The 26,806-nt window shown below is 53.1% G+C and overlaps 2 protein-coding genes across 2 annotated transcripts; one reads left to right on the forward strand and one right to left on the reverse strand.

Annotated features, from left to right (window-relative positions):
- Positions 1-2,055: 2,055 nt before the first annotated feature.
- On the forward strand, positions 2,056-14,340 carry COCSUDRAFT_48054 (ARM repeat-containing protein; the record flags this gene model as incomplete). The annotated part of the gene is made up of 31 exons (XM_005645788.1): positions 2,056-2,139; positions 2,308-2,376; positions 2,516-2,841; positions 3,068-3,248; positions 3,785-3,933; positions 4,102-4,315; positions 4,474-4,627; positions 4,843-5,058; positions 5,265-5,477; positions 5,780-5,925; positions 6,056-6,137; positions 6,382-6,546; positions 6,784-6,966; positions 7,178-7,333; positions 7,958-8,101; positions 8,242-8,357; positions 8,612-8,854; positions 9,233-9,326; positions 9,436-9,652; positions 9,906-10,170; positions 10,406-10,622; positions 10,761-10,903; positions 11,024-11,314; positions 11,564-11,708; positions 11,884-12,117; positions 12,365-12,489; positions 12,641-12,758; positions 12,942-13,099; positions 13,260-13,419; positions 13,671-13,817; positions 13,987-14,340. The coding sequence occupies 31 exons, from the start codon at positions 2,056-2,058 to the stop codon at positions 14,208-14,210; spliced, it is 5,379 nt and encodes a 1,792-aa protein (XP_005645845.1). The 3' UTR covers positions 14,211-14,340.
- On the reverse strand, positions 14,298-19,409 carry COCSUDRAFT_66819 (Six-hairpin glycosidase). The gene is made up of 13 exons (XM_005645789.1): positions 19,180-19,409; positions 18,732-18,961; positions 18,324-18,497; positions 18,039-18,146; positions 17,673-17,836; positions 17,241-17,418; positions 16,915-17,057; positions 16,552-16,720; positions 16,279-16,409; positions 15,901-16,038; positions 15,444-15,612; positions 15,077-15,280; positions 14,298-14,836 (listed from the first exon to the last, which is right to left on the reverse strand). Exons 1-13 carry the CDS (start codon positions 19,274-19,276, stop codon positions 14,717-14,719), a joined length of 2,025 nt encoding a protein of 674 aa, XP_005645846.1. The 5' UTR covers positions 19,277-19,409; the 3' UTR covers positions 14,298-14,716.
- Between the last annotated feature and the right edge of the window lie 7,397 nt (positions 19,410-26,806).

The raw sequence follows: 26,806 nt of genomic DNA on the forward strand, positions 1-26,806 counted from the left end.
AGTGCTAACTCAAAATTGGCTTGTAAACTTTTGGTGGGACATGCATCAAATGAAAGCCCCACATGTGTGGGCCCCATTGCATGCCTCTCCACCATACCATAGGCCCCATCCCAAGAAGCTAGAGCCTCAAAAGGTGAGACAGGGGAAATATGGATTCCATAAAAGGAGTGCTGACTCAAAATTGGCTTGTAAACTTTTGGTGGGACATGCATCAAATGAAAGCCCCACATGTGTGGGCCCCATTGCATGCCTCTCCACCATACCATAGGCCCCATCCCAAGAAGCTAGAGCCAACCCTATGCAAACCCTAGCTTGAAACCATGTTTGAGGCCTTATAGAGAGCCAAGGAGGTCGAATTTTCAAGTTAGGACTTCATAGGCGTGATCAGCACATCAAAATTGCCCAAGATCACCCTTAAAACCGGGGTCCATTTTTGGACACCCCAACCCCAAAACACTAGGTGTAAATATAGGATGACAGTCCGTGATGGTTTAGAGTTTAGGGCCAAGTCTGAATGATAGTCAAGAGAAAGCAAGAACCCTAGGATGAAGATTTATGACGGCCGGATGACAGTCTGTGATGGTTTTGGGTGTAGGGCCAAGTCTGAATGATAGTCAAGAGAAAGCAGAAACCCTAGGATGAAGATTTATGACGGCCGGATGACAGTTTGTGATGGTTCTGGGTGTAGGGCCAAGTCTGAATAATAGTCAAGAGAAAGCAAGAACCCTAGGATGAAGATTTATGACGGCCGGATGACAGTCCGTGATGGTTTAGAGTTTAGGGCCAAGTCTGAATGATAGTCAAGAGAAAGCAAGAACCCTAGGATGAAGATTTATGACGGCCGGATGACAGTCTGTGATGGTTTTGGGTGTAGGGCCAAGTCTGAATGATAGTCAAGAGAAAGCAAGAACCCTAGGATGAAGATTTATGACGGCCGGATGACAGTCTGTGATGGTTTTGGGTGTAGGGCCAAGTCTGAATGATAGTCAAGAGAAAGCAGAAACCCTAGGATGAAGATTTATGACGGCCGGATGACAGTCTGTGAATGTTCTGGATGTAGATCCAAGTCTGAATGATAGTCAAGAGAAAGCAAGAACCCTGGGATGAAGATTTATGACGGCCGGATGACAGTCTATGATGGTTCTGGGTGTAGGGTCAAGTCTGAATGATAGTCAAGAGAAAGCAAGAACCCTAGGATGATGATTTATGACGGTCGGATGACAGTCTGTGATGGTTCAGAGTTTAGGGCCAAGTCTGAATGATAGTCAAGAGAAAGCAAGAACCTTGGGATTAAGATTTATGACGGTCGGATGACAGTCTGTGATGGTTCTGGATGTAGGGCCAAGTCTGGATGATAGTCAAATAGCTGGTTGCCAGTCAGGGTTGATTTAGGCGAAGACCCCTTGACTTAATGGAATCTATTGAATCAATACCATTGTTTCAGAGAAACCGGTTTTTCTGACGTTCCAAGTTGGGGCGTTAACGTTGCACCGGTGACTACTTTTAGGAGATTCGCATTTGGCCATTGGGGCCAAGCCCAAAACCCTGAACCCTAAACCTAAACCCCGCGACCACCGCTACCACTCACAACTCTCTACCCCGCCGCTGCTCAACCGCCCGGGCTCCGCGCCAGGGCCTAGGACCCGGGACTGCACCCCCGCGCCAGCTCCTCTGGCCAACACCCGCCCCCAACGTCCCCGCCGGCCTCGCGGCTCACCACTCGTGTCCATAATCCGCCCTCGCGTTTCCCTTTTGATGATGAGGCTAGCCCTTTACTAGTGATGTCCTCTGCGTGGCCCCCCGGTTAGAGCCCGTACGCACGTGATGGGGACCCCCCGGGTCTCCAGTTGGTGCTTTGTGTCTTTCTTTCTTTCGTTTTTTCCAACATTTCGGTGACGGGAAGACAGAATTGCAGAGATGAAATCAATCGTGTGATTCATCTTAGAAATCCTATGTTGCTACGAGGCGCTGGAACACATCTTCGATGACTCCGAGGACTGCTGCAGTGTAAAACGAAAAGAATAGGAATCACAAAGATCGCATAGTTTGTTCAACATGGCATCTTTTGAGACCGAAATTGCGAGTCTTGACCGAGTGTTGACGCGCCTTGCGCTCACGGAGGAAGCACAGCTCGAAAAGGTGCATCACCCGTCAGTTCATCTCCTTCCTCTGTTTCCAATTCTGTCATGCTAACCTGTCTCAAAAGCCCTCAAAAGTCAATACCAATGTTTCGGCTTCATGCGTCTTGACAACGTTATTCATGGTGGCATCACTGCCCTTCTCTGACATCCTGATCTGGTATGGCAGGTGTTGAGCAAGCTGCTGCCTGTGGTGATAGACCAGCTGAAATCGCCACACGATCAGACACGCAAGAAGGTAAAGTCTCGATACAGCATCGCAGGTCTTGCCAGAATTCACCTGCTGTTCCGTGCTGAAGACAGACCGAGCAGGGAGGATCACAGCATGAGACATTGGCTGAGGAACAGAGCTCAACCATCTTGCGCGTCATCCGCAGGTGCTGGAGCTTTTGTCACACGTCAACAAGCGTGTCAAGGGTCACAATGAGATCCTTCTGCCGCTGGAAGCGCTCTTGGCCCTCTACAATGCACCAGCATCAGGACCTCTCGTGCGGAACTTTGCGCTGGTGTACGTGGAGATGGCCTTCGAGCGCGCATCAGCAGAGGAACGCGGGGCGCTCGTGGGCGAGCTGCTGCGAGGCATATCGGGTCGTTCAGCGCAGCACCAAGAGATGCTGCTCCGCATGGCTGCCACCGGCCTCGCGCACTTGAGCAGTCCGCCACCTGCGCACAAGCTCGGCACCGAGCAGGAGTTCTCTGCCAGGTGTGCTGCCCTCATATCCCGAGCGCCCTTGTAGATCAAGTTGTGAGTCCACATGTGCTATTTCCTGTATCAACCTGCGACGGCAATAGAGCTGAGTGGGCGAGGATGTCGCAGCGGTATCATAAAGGGACAGCTTCATGGCGACACATGTGCAGCAGGCAGTGCTTGGAAGAGCCCAGCCATAAGCAGTGGAGATAAAGCAGTGACATGGTGCTCCTTTATGCAGGTACCCTTTCTTGGCCTCTCCTGGAGACAGGCAGGCCTTCCTTGACTTTGCGCTGAAAGTGCTGTTGTACCAGCCACCAGTGGCCGCGCGAGTGGTGCCTTCTCAGCCAGCAGGACGGCCTCAGCGTGCTGCAGGCCCTAGTCTCGACTGGCTTCTGAACGAGTCCCCAGATGTTGCCGAGGTGCACTATCTTTAGAAATTTATGCTGGTCGTCTTATATCTGTAATGCTCAAGAACCACAAATATCCCTCGGGTGTCTCTGAAACAATAACAGACGTCACTAAAACTGCTGCCCTGGATGCAGGCATTGACGGGCATGCCCCTCGCTGAGCCTATGGATGAGTCACCTACACTCACCGCGGCAGGGCCGGGCCAGGCTAGGTTGGGCAGTGGGGCATTGCATCAAAATGGCGGTCCAGCACAAGGCCCGGCTCGCATACCGCCGCCTCCCGGCCTGTCAGAAGCGGATGTGAAGCTTCTACTGGGCAAAGCTCAGGGCCTCCCAGATGGTGATTCCTCCCAACCCTACTTAGCAGACCTTTGCGCCCATTTTGTCCTCATAAGCAGGTTAATACTGTATTCCATATATATACACTATATTCAATCAAAGCAATGCCAGATCGCTGTTTAGAGCTGTCCAAATGCCCACGCCTGAAACATGGTACGAGCAATAGCACAATTCTGCAGTCCTTCAGATACTCTCCTATGGTGGCAGAGAGGACGCTGACCAACATGAAGCTTGGCATCCTGAATTTCACAACAGCGGCAGGCATTGCTCCTGGAGAGGTGGTGATCCATTACCTGGTGGCCTCTGTGGATCCCCAGGATGCAGTCGCCAGGCGTGGCGAGGAGCTCTCAAGGAAGAGGTACATCACCTGCCTGAACAATTGCAATATTTGATGAGGCTAATCTCCTTCCAGTATATCATAGTACCAGCTGTTGTCACTGACCAGCATGTTGCCTAAGAACGCATCAGGTAAGTGTGGGTCAGTGAATTTGCATTTTCAGGCAGTCAAGCGCACTTCCCCTTTCAGGTGTGCCACGGATGGCATGCGCCCTCCTGTGAACTTGGAGGACAAAAGTTTGCTCCAGCGCATGTTCCTGCTGTTTCACGGTAGCAAGCCAAGCGCACAAGAAGCAAGCAGCGAGCGCCAAATCATGTCAGCATCGCCAGCCGTGCGAGCGCGTCTTGTTGGACTCTTCTCCCGGAGCATAGCAGCTGCCAGCATCTTTCCAGACAACCTCCGGGTAAGCACACGGCAGCACCTCTGTAGCTGATCGTGCGGTTGGCGCTGCGGACGCTTATCTCGGCAGCTGCTTTTCGTTCCTGCTTTATATGTTCTAGTAATTGTGCGAATCCAGCCAGGGTTACAATGCAATGTCCAACTGTGCGCTGCTCGGTGCAGACGGTCTTTGCATGCGTCTATGACCCGACCGCACAGCGGCTCAGGCAGCCAGGCATGGAGTTTGCGGTGTGGATATTTAAGCACGCCGAAGCCGCACCACTGCAGGCTGCTGCGCCGCCTCTCCTGCGGGGATTATTGCACCTTCTCGATGATGGTGCGATCCAGAGCATGAATTCAATGCCTGTTTCTGATTGATTCTATTGGATCTGGCTGGCGCTTGTGCAGATGAATGTTCCTGCGCAATTAATTGATACTCACTGCTTGCTCCACTGCTTGCCAACAGTCTGTGCATATCCACTTGGAAGCCGATCTTTTGAGTCACATCCCTGATCTCTGACAGAATGCGTGACTGATGCATTCTGGGTGCAGAGGAGCTGGCAGGCACGGATGCGCCATCTTCAGCGCTGCGGGGATTTACATATCAGGCGATTGGCCAGCTGGCGACGCGCGCACCGGCTCTCTTCCGCTCTGATGCGGCTGTCGCCTCTCGCTTCTTCAGTGCACTCTCAACGGAGAAGGCTGGCGTCCGTGCCGCCCTGCAGGAGGCCATTAGCGCTCTTGCGACAGCCCATTGCGGCTGTTCTGGTGCAGCCGCTACCCACTGACAGTGCTTCACTGCCATGCTTGACCTGAATGAGCACAATTGTACTTTTTAATTTATCAGCACATTCTTAATGGTGTGAGAGGGTCACTTTACTGGGTCGGGTCAGCTCCACAGTTGGTAAAGCACTTCCGTGGTAAAGCTGTGTCAGCTGAAGGTGCAGCAATTTAATATAGAATCTGACATGCAGGCGAGGCGGCGCAGCAGGTGGAGGCCCTGCTGCTGGACGCAGTGAAGGCAGAGGAGGAGGCGGCGCGGCTGTGCGCAGCGCAGTGGGCGCAGCGGTTGTTCCCGTTCGATCACGTGCCTGCCCGCTATGTGTGCGTGTTGGCGGCGGGAGACACCAAGCTGGAGGTCCGCGAAGCAGGCCTGGCCGGGCTCCAGGAACCCAAGGCGCAACCAGGTTATCACCACACCCATGTGAGGGCTATGAAAGTCTGATATGCACTGCCCTTGCACTGTGGCGGCAGTCGTGCTGCAAAGCTCTGGCCAAGTGCTCTTCGCCTTCAAACTAAGAACAATCTATGTCAGTGCGAAGGCAGAAGCGGTGTGTGCTCCATCCATAGACCTGTAGACCTCAATAGATGTGCATCTGGCAGAGACATAGTAGCGCCCTGCAGCACTTCCAGATAAATATCGTTGTTCAGACTCTTCCCCCGCACAAACAGGATCAATTCTCCTGACATCAGCGCTATGCTGTTGCAGGTGAGGCATCGCAGCAAAATTCTGTGGTGACCTACCCTGAGCCATCGGCTGTTGTGGATTACTTCAGGGACCGCATTCCCCGGATGCGCTCAGCAGCAGAGTCAACAAAGCCACTAGCAATGCCGCACAGGGCCTTCTTGGCATTAGTGAGCCTCCCTTAATTGACATGCCCTTAAATGATAATGGTAATTAGAACATTGTTCCTGTTGCAGCACAAATCAGGCATTTGTGTGCCAGGCATGTAATCCTGTGAGCTAATTACATGTGCTGCGGCAGATCGACTTCCTGCGCCGTTGCCGCAAGTCAACCGGGTCCAAAAATGATGCGTCCTCGGTTGCTCTGCCAGAGGTGTACTTAGGTGACTGCCCTCATCTTCACTATGGGTTCAGGGGGTCCAGGGCGTCATGGTGCAGGATCCAGGATCAAACTGCGTTGCTTGATGAATATCTTAGCTCGTTTTTTTATATATATTTAGGGTTTAGGGTTTATATAATATAAACCCCCATTGCTCCTTTATAAAACACTTGTTTTTGAAGATGCTCAGTCTTCTGTATCTCTGCAAGGCATGCATCTCGGAGGATAAATTTGTTGTGTTGTGGCAGGCTTGTTGGAGCATGCACTTGTGCGGGACAGCCCCTCAGAACTGCATGCGGCAGCGCTTGAAGCCGTGCTGGAAGTCGCGGCTGCTGATCCACCTGCCTTCGCTGGCCACTACCGGCACCGAGTCACCTGGCTGCAAGGTTTCCTTGGGCATGTCGATGCTGCAGGTACATTTCCTCCAAGCCTGCATCACAAGGCTCACGTTGACTGATTGTGTTTTTCCATGTGGGGCTCCTCTTATGATTATAATATGCCAGTCATTGTAGCAGAACCCTGCTTTCTGTCTTCTAGGGGAACTTATGCCTTACTGTTATGACCTGCTGTTTATGTGATGCTTGGTTGAACCATCCAATTGTCACAATTCAAATCAGAAGCAGGACCGAAGCTCTTGTTTGGCTGTGCAGTCAGGGATTTGGCAGCCAGGCTGCTGGGCATTGTTGCCATGGCGTTGTCCAGGGACGCTGTGTTGACACTGCTGAGCTCTCTGCTCGTGCCCCTGGAGAAGACTGAGGGCAAGGCGGCCAAATTTGAAGAGGTGGAAGGCGCGGTCAGCGCTTCTGGTTATGTGCTTGCACAGTGCCTGACGGGTGCGATATACAGGGCTGAGATCAATGCTCAACACTGGGTGTTTCCAAAAGCACAGTGTGCGTTTCATGCTATGAAAGCATGTAGAGGCACTGTCAGGTCCATGGGGTGTTTAGTGTCTGACAATGTGAGAGACAGTGAAGACTCGTGCCATTCATCGGACAGTCTTCTTGACTGATATCTTGAGGACCTGTACCTTCCTTTGCTGTGCAGGTGTGCCAATGGTGCCCGAGAATGAGCTTCAGAAGGTGGCGGTGGCAATCTTCGCCGTCATGGTCGCCCCAAAAGCAGATCATGCAGCCACAGCCGCCTTATCAATGGGCCATGCTGGTCTGCGAGTGCCTCTGCTTGCAATGGCACCGCCAGCAGGTAAAGTTCCCTCTTGTGAGGAGGGAATGCTCCTGTTGAACAGACGTCTGCCCATAATCTGCCCACTTCCTTGTCAAGGGACCTTGGTTAGAGCTGGCTCTGAGCAGCATTGGTTCCATTTTGCAGCGAATGCAGAACCTGGCAAGGTCGCAGAAACTGCTGGCAGCTCAGCGCCACCTGCAGGGCAGAATGGGGCATCGTCTTCTGGACCCAAAAAGTCTGACACTGCTGAAAGCTTTTCAAAGCAAGGGGTAATGCAAGCTCTTGCCTCCATGATGGCTGAAAAGGACATCAAGGTGAACTCCCAGTACATGCCTCCCCCCAACGTAATCTCTGATAGTGTTCAGGTCGCATGATTGTCTGAAATAATTTCTCATGAGTATATTGATATGGTGCTGTGATGACAATGGTGATGGTTCGTTGACATTGACAGATGGCTTAGACTGGCTTGCTACCAAAATTGGACACGTTAGTGATGATGACGGTGATGGATTCGATGATGGTGAAATGATTACAGACATCTTGGCTGACTGCTGAGCGCCTGGCAAGTTGCATTACGGAGTGACGACGGGAAAGATATCTAATGAATTCACTTTATGGCTGCAAAGGTTGCCACACGCGCAGCCACAGCTGCTGGCTTTCTGTGCAATGGTGATTCCTCAAGCGACGTGCTCAGTGGCGTCCTGGAGGCTATCATCAAAACTTCCACCATCAAGTCAGAGGCGCTGCACTTTGCAGTGGGTGAAGCACTCTGCTTCGCATTTGGAGGTAGGCGCACTTGTGCACTTCCCTGTCATTTTGAAGACTGTCTGAAGTATGTGGGTGGAGCAAAGTTTAGCACTGATAGAGAATAGGAGCTTATCAGTCTTTTTATTTCTCACTCCAGTGTATGTGTGAGCATTGTGCAGGCCTGAGTGTGAACGCAGACGCGGTCCTGTACACCAACTACCAGTCACTTGCGGAGATAGAAAAGGCTGCAGAGGCCGAGAAAGCTGCATCCTCCAGTGCTGCAGAACCTATGCAGGTGATGCGCAGGGGTCTGTGGTGTCATGACTGCGACATTTTCCTGTTGCAGACTAGGACAACACATTGCCAGATATGATATTTGTCTCATTTTTGCAAATATATTGAACAGCTTACTTGCTTGTTGCAACTTGCTTGCTTGCTACAATGCAGTCTTTTGAATTCTTGGACTCCTATTTTGATGGCAGCAGCTGCAGCAAAGGAGAGCCCACAGAATGAGCATGTCCTTGACACCCTTGTGCTCGTACACCGCAGGTGGATGGGCAGCAGGAAGCAAGTAGCGTGTCGCCCGAGCGGGGGCAAATTCAGGAGCAGATCCTGGAGCGCATCCTGGGCCAGCTCATTTATGATCCCACGGAGGGCGTGCGTGCTGCGGCGTGCGTGTGGCTGGTATCACTGTGCCGCTTCACAGGGCGACAGCCGCGCCTGCTGGCGCGCCTGACCGACATCCAGGAGGCCTTCTCCAGCCTGCTGGGCGACAGCAGCGAGATTGCACAGGTAGGCACACATACGCCCTCGCCTCACTGCTTGATTTTGGGTGATCTTAGACGTTTTTCCTGCCAAGAGGCAAGGTGCGTTCTGCAGACAAGCTGCAGCTAAAGGCCGTCACACTCCTACTCCTTGTTGGACTCGCCAGATCCCAGCAAGACCCAATCAACCGTGGGCACGGTGCTCAAAATTTGTACCGCCCCCCGCCAGCCGAAGCCAGCTGCATTATTTGAGTGATGCATTACAAAAAAGACTGTGGTTGATTTGGATTGTGCAAAAAATGGGTGGCCTTTGTCATACAAACACGAGGACACTGAGTTAAAGGAGCCGGTCATATGGAGCGTGCCTGCTTTTTTAAAATAAATCGTGTTTGCTGTCTTGCCACAGGAGATGGCCAGTCAGGGGTTATCTGTCATCTACCAGCTGGGGGACGCTGAGGCGCGTGAGAAACTGCTCAGCTCGCTGATGGGCACCCTGCAAGGTGTGCACACTTGTCCCAGGCTCCTGGATGACTTGCTTGCTCGCTCTGATGAAGTTATGTTCTGCCCCTTCACGTGATTACATCATGATATATTGCGCGCTGTAATCAGGCGGGCCGAGGAAGCGGCGGGCGGTGAAGCTGACGGGGGAGAGCAAGGTGTTTGAGGAGGGGCAGCTGGGAGAGGCGCCGGGCGGCGGGTCGCTGGCCACGTACCGCGAGCTGTGCGCGCTGGCCACAGAGATGGGGCAGCCTGACCTGCTCGTGCGCTTCATGGACCTGGCCAACCATGCCTCCGCCATGGCCTCCACCCGCGGCGCAGCCTACGGGTGCGCCCTGCGCATCAGCCCCCATTTTGGCCTCTTTTGCTAATGCCTTTGCCCAGGCGTTGCGCTGCAAGTCCCCTCTGGCATGTATTGTATTTGAGTGCCCTCGCAAAATTGTTGATCAAGGTCTTCTGGGCTTTTCCATTCCACTTCATGAGTGTGTGTGGTGCCCTAAAAGTTCTATGCTATGTGATGTCCATCCAAACAAAGACAAAGCAAGCCCGTTCTCATGAAATAAATGATATGGCTGTCACAGGTTTGCATCCATTGCAAAGCTGGCGGGGGAGCAGCTGCAGCCATACATTGCAGTACTGGTGCCCAAGCTGTACCGTTATCAATATGACCCCAATCCTCGCGTGCGCGACGCAATGACACATATCTGGCGCGCACTTGTCGACGACCCCAAACAGGCGCTGGATTTGCACTTTGCAGCGGTGGTGCGCGAGCTGCTGAAGGACATGGGCGGCCGCCTGTGGCGCAACCGTGAGGCCGCCTGCTCCGCCCTTGCCGACCTGCTGCAGGTTTGGCTTCTGCTTCGTTAGTCTTATGTTCTGTTGGGCAACTTTATTAGCCAGTAAACGGCCACTAAGCCCTACTTGAAGGATTCTTTTAGTGCCGGTCCATGGTCTGCAGTATTGCTCACCTCGGACTGTAACTGTCAATGAAACCAATGCTTTTACTTCTTTGTGGAAATCTTGCTGCATTGGCAATGCAGCCTTTCGGTTCAGAGATCAGCTGATGCTCTGTGTGTGGCAGGGGCGGAGGTGGCCGGAGGTGAAGGACCTGCTGGAGGAGATGTGGGTGATGGTGCTGCGAGCCAGCGACGACATCAAGGACAGCGTGCGCACGGCTGCCGGGGGTGCGCTACGCACGCTGCGCTCCGTCACACTCCGCCTGGCCGACCCCGCTGCCACGTCGCCCGCCGACGCCGCCGCGGCCGTCGCACTCATGCTCCCCTTCCTGCTGCAGACAGGTGTGCAGAATCTCAGAACTCCTTCTCTTCCATTTGCTCTGCAAATGATGCATCAGCAATCTCCTCAAAATTTTGCTGACTTGCGTCTGTCACCAGCTCAGTCTCTACCTTGTCCAAAGTAAGGATGCCACATTGCAGGTGTGGGGAGCTCAGTGAAGGAGGTGCAGGCGCTCAGCCTGATTACCATTGCCAAGATGGTGGAGAAGGGGGGGGCGGAGCACATCCGCCCACAGCTTGCCCGGCTCGTGCCCGCCATGCTCGAGAGCTTGTCTGGCATGGAGGTGTGCTTCTTTCACCATCCTTTATCTTTTCCAGCGGCTCTGTTTCTGCTGAGTCGGGTGCATCCATAGTGAGATCTTTTATTACTCCTAGGAGCCAACAGGGAACACGACAATGTGCAGGATACGCGGCTGAACTATGTGGAGCAGCATGCGGAGCGCATTGGGCTGGACAGCGGGCGGCTGGAGAATCTGCGCGTGGCCGCCTCCAAGAGCTCGCCCATGAGCGACACGCTTGACCTGTGCGCACGCTACTCCGATGCGGCTTCCCTGGAGGCGCTCGTTCCCGCCCTGTGCCAACTCCTCAAGCGTGGTGTCGGCGTCAACACTCGCGTCGGCTCCGCTCGCTTCGTTGCCTCCCTGGCCACGCGCATGGGATCTGACATCCGGCCCCACACGGGCACCCTGCTTAAGGTGTGAGGTCGCATCATCCTGCGTGTAGTTCCTTCATGCCACCCAATAATTAGAAATCCTGGTGAAAAAATTTGTTGTGAGGGCACAGCAGTTGTAATGCTAAACAGGAATCCATATCGTTGCCTTTCTTTTATATCCTCGCTTATAGGACCACTGGCGCCCCATATAGAGCACCCTTGTGTTCTCATAAATCAGAAAGATACATGATTGAGCGTATCAACAAGGGCAGGATTTATCTGTGTTGCACAGGCGGTGCTTGGCGCTGCACGCAATGAGCGCAGCACAGCTGTGAGGCGCAGCTATGCACAAGCCGCGGCCACAATCGTCAAGTACGCCGCGGAGACAAGGGCCGCCAAGTTTGTGGCTGAAGCCACTGCTCTGTACACCGAGCCGGGTATGCACTCCTTATGGGCCCACTCCTGACTGAGCTGTGCGTCTGGCCTCATGGCAACCAAAAAGAAAAGCAGAGCACCTCTTCTGTGACCATATATTTGAACTCAGGTAGTTCTTCATTCAGACAACACCATTTCGAAAGTGTCCCAGTGGCAAAAGTCAGCATATGGTTGCAGGCGACCGTGAGGCCCGCCAGCTGGCCGGGCTCCTGCTGCGCGAGTTGGTGCGCGGTGCACCCGACACGTTTTCGGCGCACGCTGCGGCCGCGCTGCCGCTGGCATTTGTGGCGTGCCAGGACGAGGACGCTGACGTGGCCGCCCTCTGGAAGGAGGTCTGGGAGGAGGGCACCGGCAGCGCTGCTGCAGCCGTGCGCCTGTACATGCCAGAGATTGTGCCTCTCATCTGCGACGGTGCGAGAGCACCCCGACTACATGCTTGGTGACCTGATGCTGGTACATCAAATATCTGAAAGCCATTTCTTCCAACCACAGTTCTAAGATTGACTATCCCATAGTAGTAAGTTTGACATATCAATCTGTGGAACGCCTGAAAGTCTCATGGCAGATCAACTTGGTTTTTGAATTGGGCCTGTGGAAGTGGCAGGTATTGCTCGAACTTTGGCTTGCCTTCTTTGAGGCATGCGGTGTGCTTCTGCAGGTTTGGCGTCGCAGCAGTGGGGCCGCAAGAGTGGCTCTGCCAAGAGTGTTGCGTCACTGGTGGAGTTGGGCGGAGCAGGGACACTGACAGCTCATGCAGCAAAACTCGGAGATCAACTGATGCAGGTGAGTCACATGGAGTTTTAATGCTGAATACTTCCCAGTAAAATGGGATAGTCTGATGCATCGGATCAGTGTCAGTCTCTGGTGAGGCGCAGCACTGATCTGGGATAGAAACTCGCTGCTCAGGTCCTAAGGCAATAAATTGGCTGTGCAGGAACTGCCGGGACGGCTGTGGGAGGGCAAGGAGACTGTCTTAGAGGCGCTTGGGGCTCTGGTTGCTGCAGAACCTGCCGCCTTCCAAGCCCCCGATGCCGTCATTACTGCATTGCTGGGTGGGCGCACATCCGGCTTATTTCATTATTTCTATCTCTGTGAGGCATTTCGGTAGCGCATGTGGCAACATTATGGAAACATGCGATTCCTCGAATGTGATAGTGCTTCTTCTTGATACTCTAGCCCGTCCGATGGATACAAGCACAATTTAAAAGGGACAAATAGTGCTATGATGCGTGCAGGTGCTGTGGACCGCAAGAAGGCTGCCTTCCAGACAGCAGCGCTTGCAGCGCTGCAGAAGGTGCTGGCAGCACTGCCAAGCGACCACCTCAGTCAGGTCGCCCCACCGCTCCTAGCAATCGTGGAGCAGCACAAGGCCGCTGCCAGCACACCAAAACCGGTGCGCTCCTTTGGTATCAAGTTGTGTAAGACGGACTGTCGGATGTAGTCAATGTCTTCAAGGCATTGGAGGAAGGCTACAAGTACCCACATTCTGCACTGTTATTTAGATGGAGCTGTGCATGCTAAATGTCTCAGCGCTTGATTTCTTGTGCATGCAGAAGGGAAATGATGGGGACGAGGAGGCTCCCGCGGCCAAGCCTGCGCCGCTGGCTGATACTGTGCAGTGTCTGGTCGCTGCGTGGCAGCACTCCACACTCCCATCCATACTTGCGCATGGTACCAGCGTTGCAGATGCTGTTCTGCTTGCACTCTCACCAGGTCCGCTTCTCCCTCCCTCCCTCCCTGAGTCTTTTTTAAGTTTGAGGCAGTCTGAAGTTGAAACCCACCTGTCATTTAACCCACTGGTCCACCATTGCCGGGACGACCTCAGTAAATCGTGAATGAAACATGTGGTATTTCTCAAGGATTTTCACCTGTATCAGACATTGCCATCCTGCAGTTCATTACTTGTGTGTGCTTGTAAATTGCAAGGAGTTCGGGGGCCCTCACACAATTCCTATTTGCTGCAGAGCGGCCCTGGGCTCAGCGGGCAATGGTGCTGCCTCTGGTAAGCGATTATGTGGCGCAGCTGAGCAGCGTCAGCAGACAGCAGCAAGTCAGTGAGGCAGGCAGTATTAAAGCAGAGGTGCACAATCTGCTTGTCTTCCTTCTGCCAGGTAGGCACTCATGCAAGATTGGAACGCATGATGCAGACAGACATGCACATGAAGCGATTCCAGGCACTGATTGTGTCATTGAGTTCATGGGGTTGATGTGCAGGTATTTGTAAGACATAGAACAATCTATTTGCAGGACTCTGTTGACACTGTTCTTGTGCATGATCAGGGGTTCTTGATTGCACAAAGGAGGCGCGAATCTCACAGCTGAGGATTGCAGCGCTGGACGCCCTCTCCTCAATTGTGAAGGCCGCCTCGGATGCTGGGGTTGACGCATCAGTCATACAAAATCCATCAGTGAACGTGTTAGATGAACTTCTGAAGAATGAAAAGAACGCAATTGTGTTAGGGAAGGCCCAGAGCTTGCGCAGCGGACTTAACACCTCAAAGTGATTCCTGTTCAACTGAATTGAATTCTTGTCGTTTTTGCATGTCAGACTGTATGGCACCTTGTCAGATTGATTTGACTTTATAATTATATTGCCCGGGTTCAGGGAAATAGCAGTGTCACAATTACAATCACAAGATCAGAATTCATTGTTGGTACAGGCCGGCACAAATGAATGTCAGATGATGCCAGCTGGCAACAAGCAAGACAGTGTACACTGCTTGCGCATGCCCTGCAGGGGAAGAGAATCAAGATTGCCATGCTGCAAGTTCCTGGAAAGACAGACAACTGCGCTCAACTTCTATGTCTGACAGTCTGATATGATATCACCAAATCTGTGCTATGATGCACCACAACGCAAAGGTCCTGGCAAAGACATTCCCTATTCCACTGTATGTTATCTGTTCAAATCTTGCATCTTCAGCGGACCTTCTATTCTGACCGCCTGTCATGTGCCAATCAGTGACTGGCCATCTACTGTCAACAAACATCAGACGCCTGGTGTCACGAATCAGAGGCCGATGCGCGCTTGCCGCCTGTCTTTGTGGCCGCCCTTGGCATCCTTGCTCCTGCGGTGCTTGCGCTCTGCGCCCCGGCCGCCGGCGTGCGCCTTGCCATCAGTGGGCTTTGCCTGCAAGCACTCAGTTTCTGTAAATGTCGATGCTGTCGATTGTGCTCCTGGGCCAGAGGTGTCTTGTACGCTGCAGCTTTCTCTGTCTACATGGCGCTCGGACAGCCTTGTATGTCTTGCACTCCCTTGTATGTCTTGCGCTCCTTCTTGGCTTAAAATCCCCCAGTTTCTCTTGCCATGCAACAGAGTGCTTATCCTGGGTGACAAGTAAATAAGAAGGAAGGCTAGCGCCAGTGGCACCTGTTCCTCAGTCTTGGCTTCTGTGGCCTCTGCAGTGGCCTCTACAATCTTCGCAGACTCCTTGACAGCTGCCTCCTTGGCAGCCTGCTTGGCTACCGCCTTGGTAGTTGTGGGGGAGGCAATCTCCTTGCGGACGGTGGGCCTGGCTGCGCCCTCGCAGCACGCGTGGTAGCAGTCATCAGCGGGCCAGTTTGGCCTCTTTGCCTACACACACACACTTTCTCAAGCACACCCTTGCACAACAGAATCACACAGGGAGCTCACCAGCCCAGCATGCAGTGGCATAGGCTCTTCTGTTCTGCATCAGCCGGAGGAAAAGGGACCAGAATTTGCAACGTAAAGCTACACGTACAAGGGTCTGGCGCACCTGGGTGGCGTTGGAGTGGGTCCACCCCAGGTCGAGGGTGCAGTCGGAGAAGGGCTGCATGTCGGTGTAGTAGTCGACCAGGCGCGCCAGAGCGCCGGTGAATGCAGCGTTGTAGTCGACGGCAACCTCGTTGTATGCTGCGCAGCACCAGCCGCGCGAGTCCTCGAACCTGCATGGCATTCCAGCCTGTCAAGACTCTCCTCCCTAGTGTATGCACAGAAGGAAGCATAGGCACTTCCTCTGCTGTCTTCATGTTCAGGCTGTGACAAGCCTCAATAATATAGGCAGGAGCCTATACAGTAAACATCTGAGGTGTCCGGAGAGAAATCTGGACTGGCTTGATTCTGTGATTAAATGAGGGGTTCCCACATCAATGCAGTCTTTGTATTAGATTGCAGAAGATGTCTTGGTGATAGATGCCGCTTCTGGTTGGCTGTCAGAAGAGATGAGGACTCACGTGTCATCGGCGTTGGGCCCGCCAACGAGAGCACCGTAGGCCAGGAACTTGTTGGGAGTGTCGGTGTTGTGGAACTCGTCGTGCTGAATCTCATAGCTCTGGCCGCGGGTGGGGTAGTCAATGTAAGAGTTAAAGGACCTGTCATGAAAAACACACCAATCAACGACAATCATAAGACGACCTGGACACAATGTCATATACCATGGCAATGTGAAAAGTTCTCACGGGTGAATCCAAAATGGCCGCGTCCATTGTGCATGATAACTGTGAGCACTGAGCAGCACCAGCAGGTTGACATGATGTTTGAATGTTGAGATTACGGCACAACACAAATATTCCTGGCACAATTTTTGCAAGGCACGTGAAAGGACGACGCACCACTTGTGGAAAGGAGTGCTGGGAGGTGTCTTGCCAAAGCCGACCACAAAGGAGCGGCCACTGTCGCCCAGCATGTAGTTGATCTGCTGTGTGGCGTAGGTGAAGAGGGTGGCTGCGTATGCCTCATCACCCTGCAACAGTTGCACAAACCAGTCAATCATTGAACACATCCTGGAGTGTCCCTTGCAACATGCAAATGAGATTTCAGTAAAGCAGTTGAACAAACTCAAATGCTCAAGATCGTATGCACATCATGTGCGCAATGCACCATACCTGCTCCTTCATCTGGGCGCTGTGCACGAAGGCCAGGAATGCGTTGTTGGCAGAGTAACGCAGCACGCCCCACGCATTCCTCCAGGAGAGTCCCTTCTTTGTGTGGAAGACGGTGCGCTTGGGGCCCGGAAGGTACTCCTCAAAGTACTGCTTTGCATTCACGCCGTACCTGCAGCAGCAACGCACTCTTGTCAGAGCCATACTTTTACTTTGCAACACTGCCATGTTGGTATTTTACTCTTCCTTTCATAAGGCCCCAGAGATTAGTGATTTCCCGTTCCCTCATGGAAAGCACATCACCGTGTGTTATGCAGACAACATTTATTTTCTACTCCAGGTGGCAAACAATGAGGAAGTGCGCACTTCATCATCTCGGAGGGGTAGATCTGGGTGAGCAGCACATGGAGGGCGGGGGACTTGTTGTCCCAGTCGAACGCGTAATTGTCCGCCTTCCACGAGTTCAGCTTGTCATAGTACATGGTGGCAGTCTGCAGGTACTCGTCCTCCTGTCACACACAGCAAACATGTCACCCGTTTGTACATACCACTTTTAATTGCAAAGCAAGCGGGGGTTTCTTTGCAGCAGCAGCAGCAGCAGCAGCAGCAGCAGCAGCAGCAGCAGCAGCAGCAGCAGCAAAACACAAGGTGCAGGGGTGGCAGAGCAGGAGATGAACAGGGCAGTATCTTACCCCTGTGGCAAAGTAGAGCCAGACGGCGCCCAGGGCCATCTCATCATTGTAGTTCGTGCTGGGGTAGTGCTTGCCGTGGTCCTTCAGCCCCTCCAGCTGGCTCTTCATGTAGCTGCCCGGGTGCTCCATGCCAAACTCCAGCATCTGCTTTGCGTGCTCCACCAGCTTGTCCGCATACCTGCCATTCCATCCCACTTTCACTGCACTGCCTTCCCTCCCTAATCCCTTTGAATAATTACTCAGACGTGCAAAAGAATGTGATTGGGTGCTATGTCACTCCCATTGCTTTGCATTTGTCTCACAATGTTCTTTTGAGGTTAGGTGCCCTGTGTTTTCTTGTGCCATGCATGGCAGTCAGGTTACATTTTAGAGCGATCATATGCAAACATTGTCACATATTTTATCGCATGTGGGCCAGGGGCAGGTACGCACTCAGGGTGGGTGTCGCGCAGAGCCAGGGAGGAGGCGGCAAATGCGGCAGCGACTTCTCCGCATATCTCTGACGAGGGGTCCTCCGGGGTGATGTAGGTCACCTCGCGCTCCTCCTGCGTCCACTGCAGGTGCTCCTCCGGAGGTCCAAAGTAGCCAAAGTCCACCTGCGCAGCGCCGCCGCACTTATACGTCAACATCGCTGATAGTGCACGTCTTACAAAGAATCGGCCCAAACTTTCTTCCCTCTCCGCGATCTTGTAAATCACACCAGGGAGCCTTCCGAAGTATTGAAGGCCATGATTTCGATTGCAACTGTGTCATGCATGCAGAGGTCTGCAAAAGGAAAACACATCGGAGATCACTCACCTCGGAAGACCCGTACATGGCGACAAACTTTGTGGGCTCCACGTGGCAGTTGAGCAGGTAGTCTGTGCCCCACTTGATGGCGTCCAGCGCCTCTTGCAGCTCACCCACCTGCAGATATATGCTTTGATGAGCTCATCTGCGATTTAAACATTTTGGGAGGGGACCTTCGCACCTTACCCTGGCCTTCACTGATTGTCCTCATTCAGTAATCTAACAGAAGAATAGCCTACTCAGTGACATTGGGGGTAGCAAAGCCAGCAGATCAGCTGATCAGCTCCAGCGCACCTTCTCGTAGCCGCTGCGGTACTCGACGACGCCCCAGGCGAGCTGAGTGATGGTGAAGGCTGTGGGAAAGCTGAATTTGAGGTAGGAGCCACCAGCCTCATAGTAACCGCCGCTCAGGTCCTCCCCGCTCGGACCCTTGCACTCCGCGCATGAGTCGGTCCTCCACGCTAGCCTCTGCCCCATACACACACACATCCTTCCAAGTCAGAATGCAAATAAAAGAGGCTGTCAGTGAAGCAGGGTTGACCTCTGACTGAGAAACCCGTAGTACGTTTTGCTAAACTTTATGATAGACAAGGACAGTCCTGGGCAGATCCATGCGCAGTGTTGCCAAGTGTACAATATTAACAGCGCCTACAGGCACCACTCACTCGCCCTCGAGGTGTCTTATTGGGTGGGCTGGCGCACCTGGTGAGGCAATTTGCCGGAGCGCTGCTGGAAGTAGAACAAGAAGGACTTGTGCAGGACCTCGCTGTAGTCGTAAGTTGACTGATCGGCAGCCGGGAACTTCTCGGACACCTTGATGGGCCCAATGCCTACGTTGGCTGTGTGGTCGTAACAGTGCTCAGCATTGCTGTCGTCACACTTCTCTGCGCTTTCTTTCTTCAGCCTGGCTTGTTTTGCTGTTACTGCAGTACCTGCAATCCAAGAGCCGAGCATCAGACTCGTTTGCTGTCCAGGTCGATCTGCGGCGAGATCTTGTGATATACACCAGAAGTGCGGACTCTCGAAGACACTTTGCTAATCTACGGCCATCGCCGTAAACTCAAAGCAAGGCAATCAATCGTCTCATCGCAATAGGGACATTAGTTAGATCGTTATAATATACAGGTTCGGCTGAGCACGGCTTTCCCACCTGAGGGGACTTTCTTGTTGACAGCTGCCGCATGATCCACGCAAAGAACGACGAAGCATCCGATCAAAGCAATCGCGACGGATCTTCGCGGCAGCATGGCTGCTCGTGGGCCTTCTTAATTTGTCTACAAGGTTTAGATCCCCCGACAGATGCAGCCAGGAATTATTGCCTTCGGTGAACTATATTTTCTCTTTCTATAGATGTCAATGTTATACTGACACCCGTGTTAGCCACTCGAAGACCTTCAAAAATTTTGGGAGCCCAATCAATCATCTGAACACAAGGTGCTTGTGGGAAAATGGGCACCGCGCACATGTGCACAGGCGGCGTTCCCTATCGGGAAACTATTCCTCAGTCCTTGGATGCTGTTTCATCAATGATTCAATAATAAGGCGAGGTTCAATTGCGTTTGAAGTATATTATGTCCTCAGATCTACCTGGCAGAGGGCCACAGACGCAGGCGCACTTCGGCACACAGTCCTCGCAGCTTGACACCAGTCTGCAATATAGCTTTCTTGATTATAACACCCAGGATACTGCTACAGGGTATCCTGCTTTTACACAGGCGTGTTCCATGAACTTGATCCCCCTATCTCGGTTTGCTTGAAGCATGCTCGTTACAAACTTGCTTTGAGGCCACCATGGTACTAACAGATGGGAGTGCTGTTCGAACGAGGAGACGTGTTTCTTAGATGGCAGAACTCGTCAGGTTCTTTACAATTCCAGTGGTGTTCTATATTGTATCGCTCACCAGCAAGCTATGTTTCGAAGGTAAGGTGACCTGGCTTGCAGGATGGTGGTGCTTCTTCAGCTTGGGACGGTGACGGCTCAGGTCCAAGGAATGCGGTGCGCAACTACTTCTACTTCTGCATGCGTCATACATCAGCATATGAAAGCACGTCCCGGTTCAGTTCCTTTATTGATATCATGTGTCTTCTTCTCTTCAGGCAAACTCATCGGCTCATAATGGAGACAGGACAAGCATCAGCGTGGTAACAGACAGCTTGGTGGAGGTGAGATTAGCACACTGTGCATCCATCTTCTCCTGCCTGTCTGGGTCTCTGCCGTGCACAGCTGTTCTTGACCATGTCCTCAGGACTGCCTGGCATGCGCAGCTCAATTTTGAGGAGGGAGCTGATGATGACCAAGCAAGAGAGGCGCCCAGGGAGACCCCTGAGTGGGCGTGCACGTGAGCCTCTGATCCATTTCATTGCCCTTTTCCCATCATGTGATGTTCTGGGCTGTCATGCATCAGGTGAGTTTGATGGCTGCAGCCACTGAGGATGCTGACAGCCTGTGTTTCTGCAGGTACTGTGGAATCCACAATGCTGCGTGTGTCGTGAAGTGCGTGAAGAGCGGAAAATGGTTCTGCAATGGCCGCGTGACAGGCACTGCCTCATGCATCGTCACCCACCTGGTGAGCTTCCAATGCATCATGCTGCTATTGGCGCCGAAGGATGAAGTTTTGAGAACAACTGCCGGCCATGTCTCTCCATCGTTCCCTCTGCAGCAGCGTTAGCGGTTTTACCGGTGCAATTCCCACTCACATGGTCTGAAAACAGCTGGAGCATCTCGTTAAGACAGGACAGCTCGTACATGGAGATGGCTGATGCAAATTTCCAAGCATCCAATAAAATTATGAAGGTGGCGATGAGGGTATGAGTATGCTGGCACCAGGTGAAAGCGAGGGTGAGGGAGTGCCAGCTGCACAAGGACAGCCCTTTGGGGGACACCCTGCTGGAGTGCTACTCATGTGGGGCGCGCAACGCGTTCGCACTGGGCTTCGTGCCTGTCAAGAGCGAAAACAGCGTGGTGCTGCTCTGCAGGCAAGCACGATCTCTCAATCTGGTTAGAAGATGTTTAGCAAGTTCAGAAAAGAGGCGCAAGAAGCCTGCTATTCTCCTCCCCTCATGTTTATTGTCTTGGGTGTTATGCATGATTGCCGATACCTTAGCTAGTTCTGGTTGCCCTGATAATGTGTTTGGTGACCAGCAAATAAATTAGGAAAGCTAAGCACGACTTCTGCACTAAAACATTGGGACTTGTATTTGATGCTAAAGTTGCTAAGGATGGGCGCAGGGACACCCCGGCCAATGCTCCAGGTCTGAAGGAGCTCTCCCTGGACCTCACCCTGTGGCAGCCCCTCATTGAGGACCGCGCATTTGTGCCCTGGCTCATCAAGCAGCCCTCAGATCAGGTCTGCAATTCCCTGCTCTTGGCCGGTCACAACTGGCCTGCCATTGCTTCTCCTCCTTCCCTGTGTTCTGACAGAAGCCTGATTGGCATGCTCCAGCCAGTGGATTTGAGGACATGGTTGATGAGGGAGTGTTTGTACATCAATTTTGATTTGCCCTGATCTCCTCTCGGGAGATTTTGACGCATGCGCACTATGGTGCTTGCAGGAAGTTCTGCGCGCCCGGCATTTGAGCTTGGCCCAGATCACCGCTCTGGAGGATGCATGGCGCCAGAACCCAAATGCCACCGTCGATGAGATCGAGAAGCCCAGTGCAGATGAGGAGGCCGCTCCCGTTGCCCTCACGTAAGCCCTCTTGTCTCCGTTGCCTTGTATAGACCCCATCCATGGTTTGTTTTGCCTGCACTTAGGAATAGCACAAGGAAATGTTACATGCGTACTCTTTCGCCGAGCTTTGTTGCTGTTGCCTAAGAAGTGCATGTGGCCATGGTGCAGGTATGAGGATGCGTATGCGTACCAGAATGTGTTTGGGCCGCTGGTGAAGCTGGAGGCGGAGTATGACCGCCAGATGAAGGAGGCGCAGGCGCGGCGCGGCATCACCGTGCGCTGGGACACCGCCCTCAACCATCGCTCCATCGCCCGCTTCGTCTTCCCCAAGGACGAGAACGAGCTCCGCCTCACCACAGGTGCCCATGCTTACAGGATCACACAGTTGCGTTGCATTACATCAGTGTCTCTGCAAAAGCAGGTGCCAGCAGTATGGTATCCTTTGACGTTTAGTATTGCCTTGCTGCTTGCTCGATCAACGTTTAAAATTGCGATTACCCAGAATTCTGCATGGAGCACACACAAAAAATCAGCTTCTGAGCCCACAAGTGTTGAACATTGCAGGCGATGAGCTGCAGCTGAGGCACACATGCGCTGGGACCAGCTTCAAGCCGTGGACGGGCACAGGGACAGTGATCAAGCTGGATGAGGCGTCAGAGGAGGTGGTGCTGGAGATGAAGGGGGGGACCAAGCCGCCCACCGACACCACCATCGACTTCACGGTGGAGTACCTTTGGAAGAGCACCAGCTTTGACCGCATGCAGCGCGCGCTCAAGACCTTCGCCGTCGATGAGACCTCCGTCTCCAGCTACCTGTACCACAGGTGCGCACTGATCTTCATCTTTCAGAGGACAACTTCGTATTTCCCCTGCCGCTGTGTGCTTCTGCAGCGTTTGGTTCTTTTTCCATCCTCAACGTTGTTCTTCATCTTCATCTCAAAAGTGTTAGACTGTCACATCAGTTTCTCTTGTCCATCGGGATGTTCCCCAATGCTGTGCAGTGTCAGAAGTGGCTCAGAAGGCGTGGCTTCCACTGATGCAGGCTGCTGGGGCATGAAGTGGCTCCGCAGGCGATCAAGGCCACAGTGCCCAGCGTGCTGTCCGCGCCAGGCCTGCCCGAGCTCAACCCATCGCAGATTCTGGCCTGCCAGTCTGTGCTCACCGCACCGCTGTCCCTGATTCAAGGACCCCCGGGCACCGGCAAGACCGTCACCTCCGCCACCCTCGTCTACCACATGGCCCGCCAGGGACGCAACACCCAGGTGCGCCCAGCACTGCAGCAGGCTTTGTCATGCTTGCATGCTCTTGGCAGCCTGTTTTTTAGCATTTGAAGTGCTTGTGAGTTTTGGGGAGAAATTGGTCGTCTATTCTGTAGCAGCTTTCAGCATGTGTCAAATAGCCTTGAAGAGCCCCTGTCCAGATCAATAGACCAAAGTGATGGCATATCTGCTTCATTGTGCACAAATAAACATGCTAGGCATAAAGCTTGCCTTCTGCTGCCTGGCCATACAGGTGCTGGTGGCCGCCCCCAGCAATGTTGCGGTAGACCAGCTGGCGGAGCGCATCGCCCTGACGGGCCTGAAGGTGGTCCGCGTGATGGCCAAGTCGCGCGAGACTGTGACCGGCTCCGTCGAACCCCTGACCCTCCACTACCAGGTCAGCCAACCTGCCATCTCACTTCACAATATTTTCATTTGTGATTTGAAGGCAAAATATGAAGATCCAGCTACGCCAGCAACACACCATACTGCTTGATGTAGGGCACCTTCCCTTCATTGAAATTGAAGTCTAGGATATTGGATCATATGATGGGATGACTGCTTGACACACTTGCGACGCGTGTGCCAGGTGGCAAACGTGCAGCTGGAGGACCGCGGCGAGCTGAGGAAGCTGGCGCAGCTGAAGGAGGATAACGGCGACCTATCCGCAGCAGATGAGCGCAAGTACCGCGCCCTGCAGCGCGCCACCGAACGCGAGCTGCTGCAGGTCTGGCTCTGTTCATTACTACGCCAAAATCAGGGGCATTTCTTCCGCTGTACATGTAGACCTGTCTATTGACTGTGCACTACAGGAACCATCAACATGCAAACCCACACAGCTGCTGCTCTGCTGAGCTTGACCTCCATTTTGGAGTGTGAGCCCTCCTGTGATGTTGGATCTGCGCAGGCAGCGGATGTGGTGTGCGTGACCTGTGCGGGTGCTGGCGATCCCCGTCTATCTGCCTTCCGATTTCGCAAGGTGAGATTCTCTTCAAATATGTCATGTAAATCTCCACTTTATCTGATGCCATAACCAGCATGCCTATTCTGCAACCTACCGCCTGTCTGCTGCACATTCCAGTCTGTGTCTCAATGCTTGAAATTTTTGCAATTGTTGCATGCAGCTGCTGGTGGATGAGAGCACGCAGGCGACAGAGCCAGAGACACTGCTGCCGCTGGTGCTGGGCGCCAAGCAGGTGGTGCTTGTCGGTGACCACTGCCAGCTGGGCCCCGTCATCATGAACAAGAAGGTACGTACTGCCATCGCTGTCATCATGGGACCACCTTCTTTGCACCCCCATCTCATATATTATCTCCCATTGTTCTCCTTCCCTTCTCTCTGTGCAAGCACACTGCCACGATCATGCAAACTGAATCTATTGCAATTTCTGTTACGAATCGATTTTTGTGCTCATCATACTGTAGAAGTCATTCTAAAACCTGCAAAAAATGATTTTTTTTGGCCAAAAAGGGGTGAATAAATAAGACCCTAACTCCCACAATATAAAAGCTAAGATTATTTGAGACCAGATTGGGAAAGCTCTCAACAAGCTCAATCTAATGGAGCATGATCCTGGTACATTCGGGGAGACCATTATAAGTTGCTTTGGAAAATTTCTCGCACCGCCGCTGGTGCGGGTTTTAGAATGACTACTACCAATATTTGCATTCTTCTGATTGGATTCTCACGTTGTGTGCAGGCGTCGCGCGCGGGCCTGTGCCAGTCGCTGTTTGAGCGGCTGGTGATGCTGGGCGTGCGGCCGCACCGGCTGACTGTGCAGTACCGCATGCACCCTGCACTCTCACTGTTCCCCTCCAACATGTTCTACGAGGGCAAGCTGCAGGCAAGCCCTTACATTTCCCCTGCACATTATGTCCATTCCCTGATTTTCCAGACATCACACAATTACTGTTCCTGCTCTGTCATGCGCACACAAGACTAATGGGCCACGTTTGGTGTGTTTGTTGATGCATTGCTTCATCTTCTCTCTTTATCATACCTTCACATCTTGGATGTGTTTTCAGAATGGCGTGACTGCAGCAGAGAGGACGAGTGCTGGTGTTGCATTCCCATGGCCAGAACCCGAGAAGCCGATGATGTTTTACTGCCAGCTGGGCAACGAGGAGATGTCCTCGTCCGGCACATCCTTCCTCAACCGCACCGGTACGCTGTCAGCCACTTTCCTTGTGGATGCATGAAGTCACATCTTTGCTGGCTGGACACTGCCTGTGCTAAGACAAACTCTCAGCCTATTTTGCCATTCCCTGGACCTCTGGGGCTTTTGCAAGATGCAAGTTGTCACACTGTCCCATGCAGAGGCTGCAAATGTGGAGAAGATAGTGACGCACTTCATGCGGGGCGGCATCACTCCAAGCCAGATTGGAGTCATCACGCCGTACGAGGGCCAGCGCGCGCACATCCTGGCTACCATGCAGCGGTCTGGCTCCCTCAATACGACTCTCTACACCGAGGTGTGCACAAACATTTACCCCTGTGCCCCACATGCTGCCATGTTGTGTCATGGGCTGCAAAGGTGTCTTGAGAGCCACGAAAAGGTGCTTATGTACTCGTGCACGATTGAAATCTATGCCCTTGACATAGACAGCAAGAGGTGATTTTGTGCCTCAGATTGAGGTGAGCAGCGTGGATGCCTTCCAAGGCCGCGAGAAGGACTTCATCATCCTCTCCTGCGTCCGCTCCAACGAGCACCAGGTGACTGTCATTTTGAACCCACTTTATTGATGTCTTTACTTGGTCTCTTCATAAAATTCAATCTTCAACATCACGGCCATTGGCTGCAGAATGGCTGATGCGATGTCTTTTTTCATGCAGGGCATCGGATTCCTGAGCGATCCCCGCCGCCTGAATGTGGCCATCACCCGCGCCAAGTATGGCCTGGTCATCCTGGGCAACCCCAAGGTGCGACCAGATCATTCTCTAAATTTTGATCACTTTACCAACCCGTTTGTCCTGTATAAGGCAGTTGTCGCCTGTGCTCATTCTGCACTGGAAATGCTTGATCTTGAGTAGAGTACTGCTCCTTGAGGTTGATTTACAAGGTCTCCTACCAGCATGCACATGAGAGGCCCAGGGGTGGGATGCACCTGACAAACGTGATGGACTGTAGCCAAGTGGACTGCCTGCCATGGAGAAATCCTCTCTATGGGGCAGCCAATGTGGCCAAGGGTTGCTTAGGCTGCTCATCTGTGGGTGTGCAGGTCCTCAGCAAGCAGCCGCTGTGGAATGCGCTGCTGAACCACTTCAAGGAGGCTCGTTGCATGGTGGAAGGGCCCCTCTCAAACCTGAAGCAGTCCATGGTGCAGCTGGCCAAGCCTAAAAAGGTATGGCCATGTGCAGACCGACTGTACTGTCTTCCATTTCATGCCTTTTGGCTACACATTTCCCTGCAAAATGCCCACTGTATGTGGCGTAATCCAAGTCCTGTCTGTCACTTCTCAGCAGTATTCTTAAATGGGAACGAGGTCAACCCATGAGCAAGATGATTGGTATTGGCGAAGAATAGACACGCGATGTGTGCTGCCAGATCTTTGACAGCCGCGCCTTTGCGATCGGCGGGGCGCACTCTGTGCGCTTTGTGCCAGTCCCGAGGGCAGAGCCGGTGCACCGCGGCCGCGGCCGGGGAGCGCCCAGCGGCAGGACGACTGTTGCCGTTCCCGTGAATGCTGCCGCAGCCCTGCCCAATGGGCAGCACCGCGGAGCTTTTGGGCCCATGACGCAGTCCTCCATGCAGCCGCACGCCACCCAATTTACCCAGCATTTCACCCAGTTCTCCCAGCACGTGCGTGACAACATTGCCTGCTCCCGCCTTGCATCCAATGCACCTCAG

The sequence above is a fragment of the Coccomyxa subellipsoidea genome (genome assembly GCF_000258705.1).
Source record: "Coccomyxa subellipsoidea C-169, whole genome shotgun sequence".
NCBI classification, from domain to species: Eukaryota; Viridiplantae; Chlorophyta; class Trebouxiophyceae; family Coccomyxaceae; genus Coccomyxa; species Coccomyxa subellipsoidea.

What these genes read in the sequence shown, in the direction of transcription:
- COCSUDRAFT_66819 (XM_005645789.1), bottom strand. Translation starts at nt 19,276, where the DNA reads ATGCTGCCGCGAAGATCCGTCGCGATTGCTTTGATCGGATGCTTCGTC. An exon ending in CCATGTACGGGTCTTCCGAG is followed by an intron (nt 17,837 to 18,038) that starts GTGAGTGATCTC and finishes GGCGCTGCGCAG; the next exon opens with GTGGACTTTGGCTACTTTGG. An exon ending in AAGCCAAGACTGAGGAACAG is followed by an intron (nt 14,837 to 15,076) that starts GTGCCACTGGCG and finishes GAGTGCTTGCAG; the next exon opens with GCAAAGCCCACTGATGGCAA.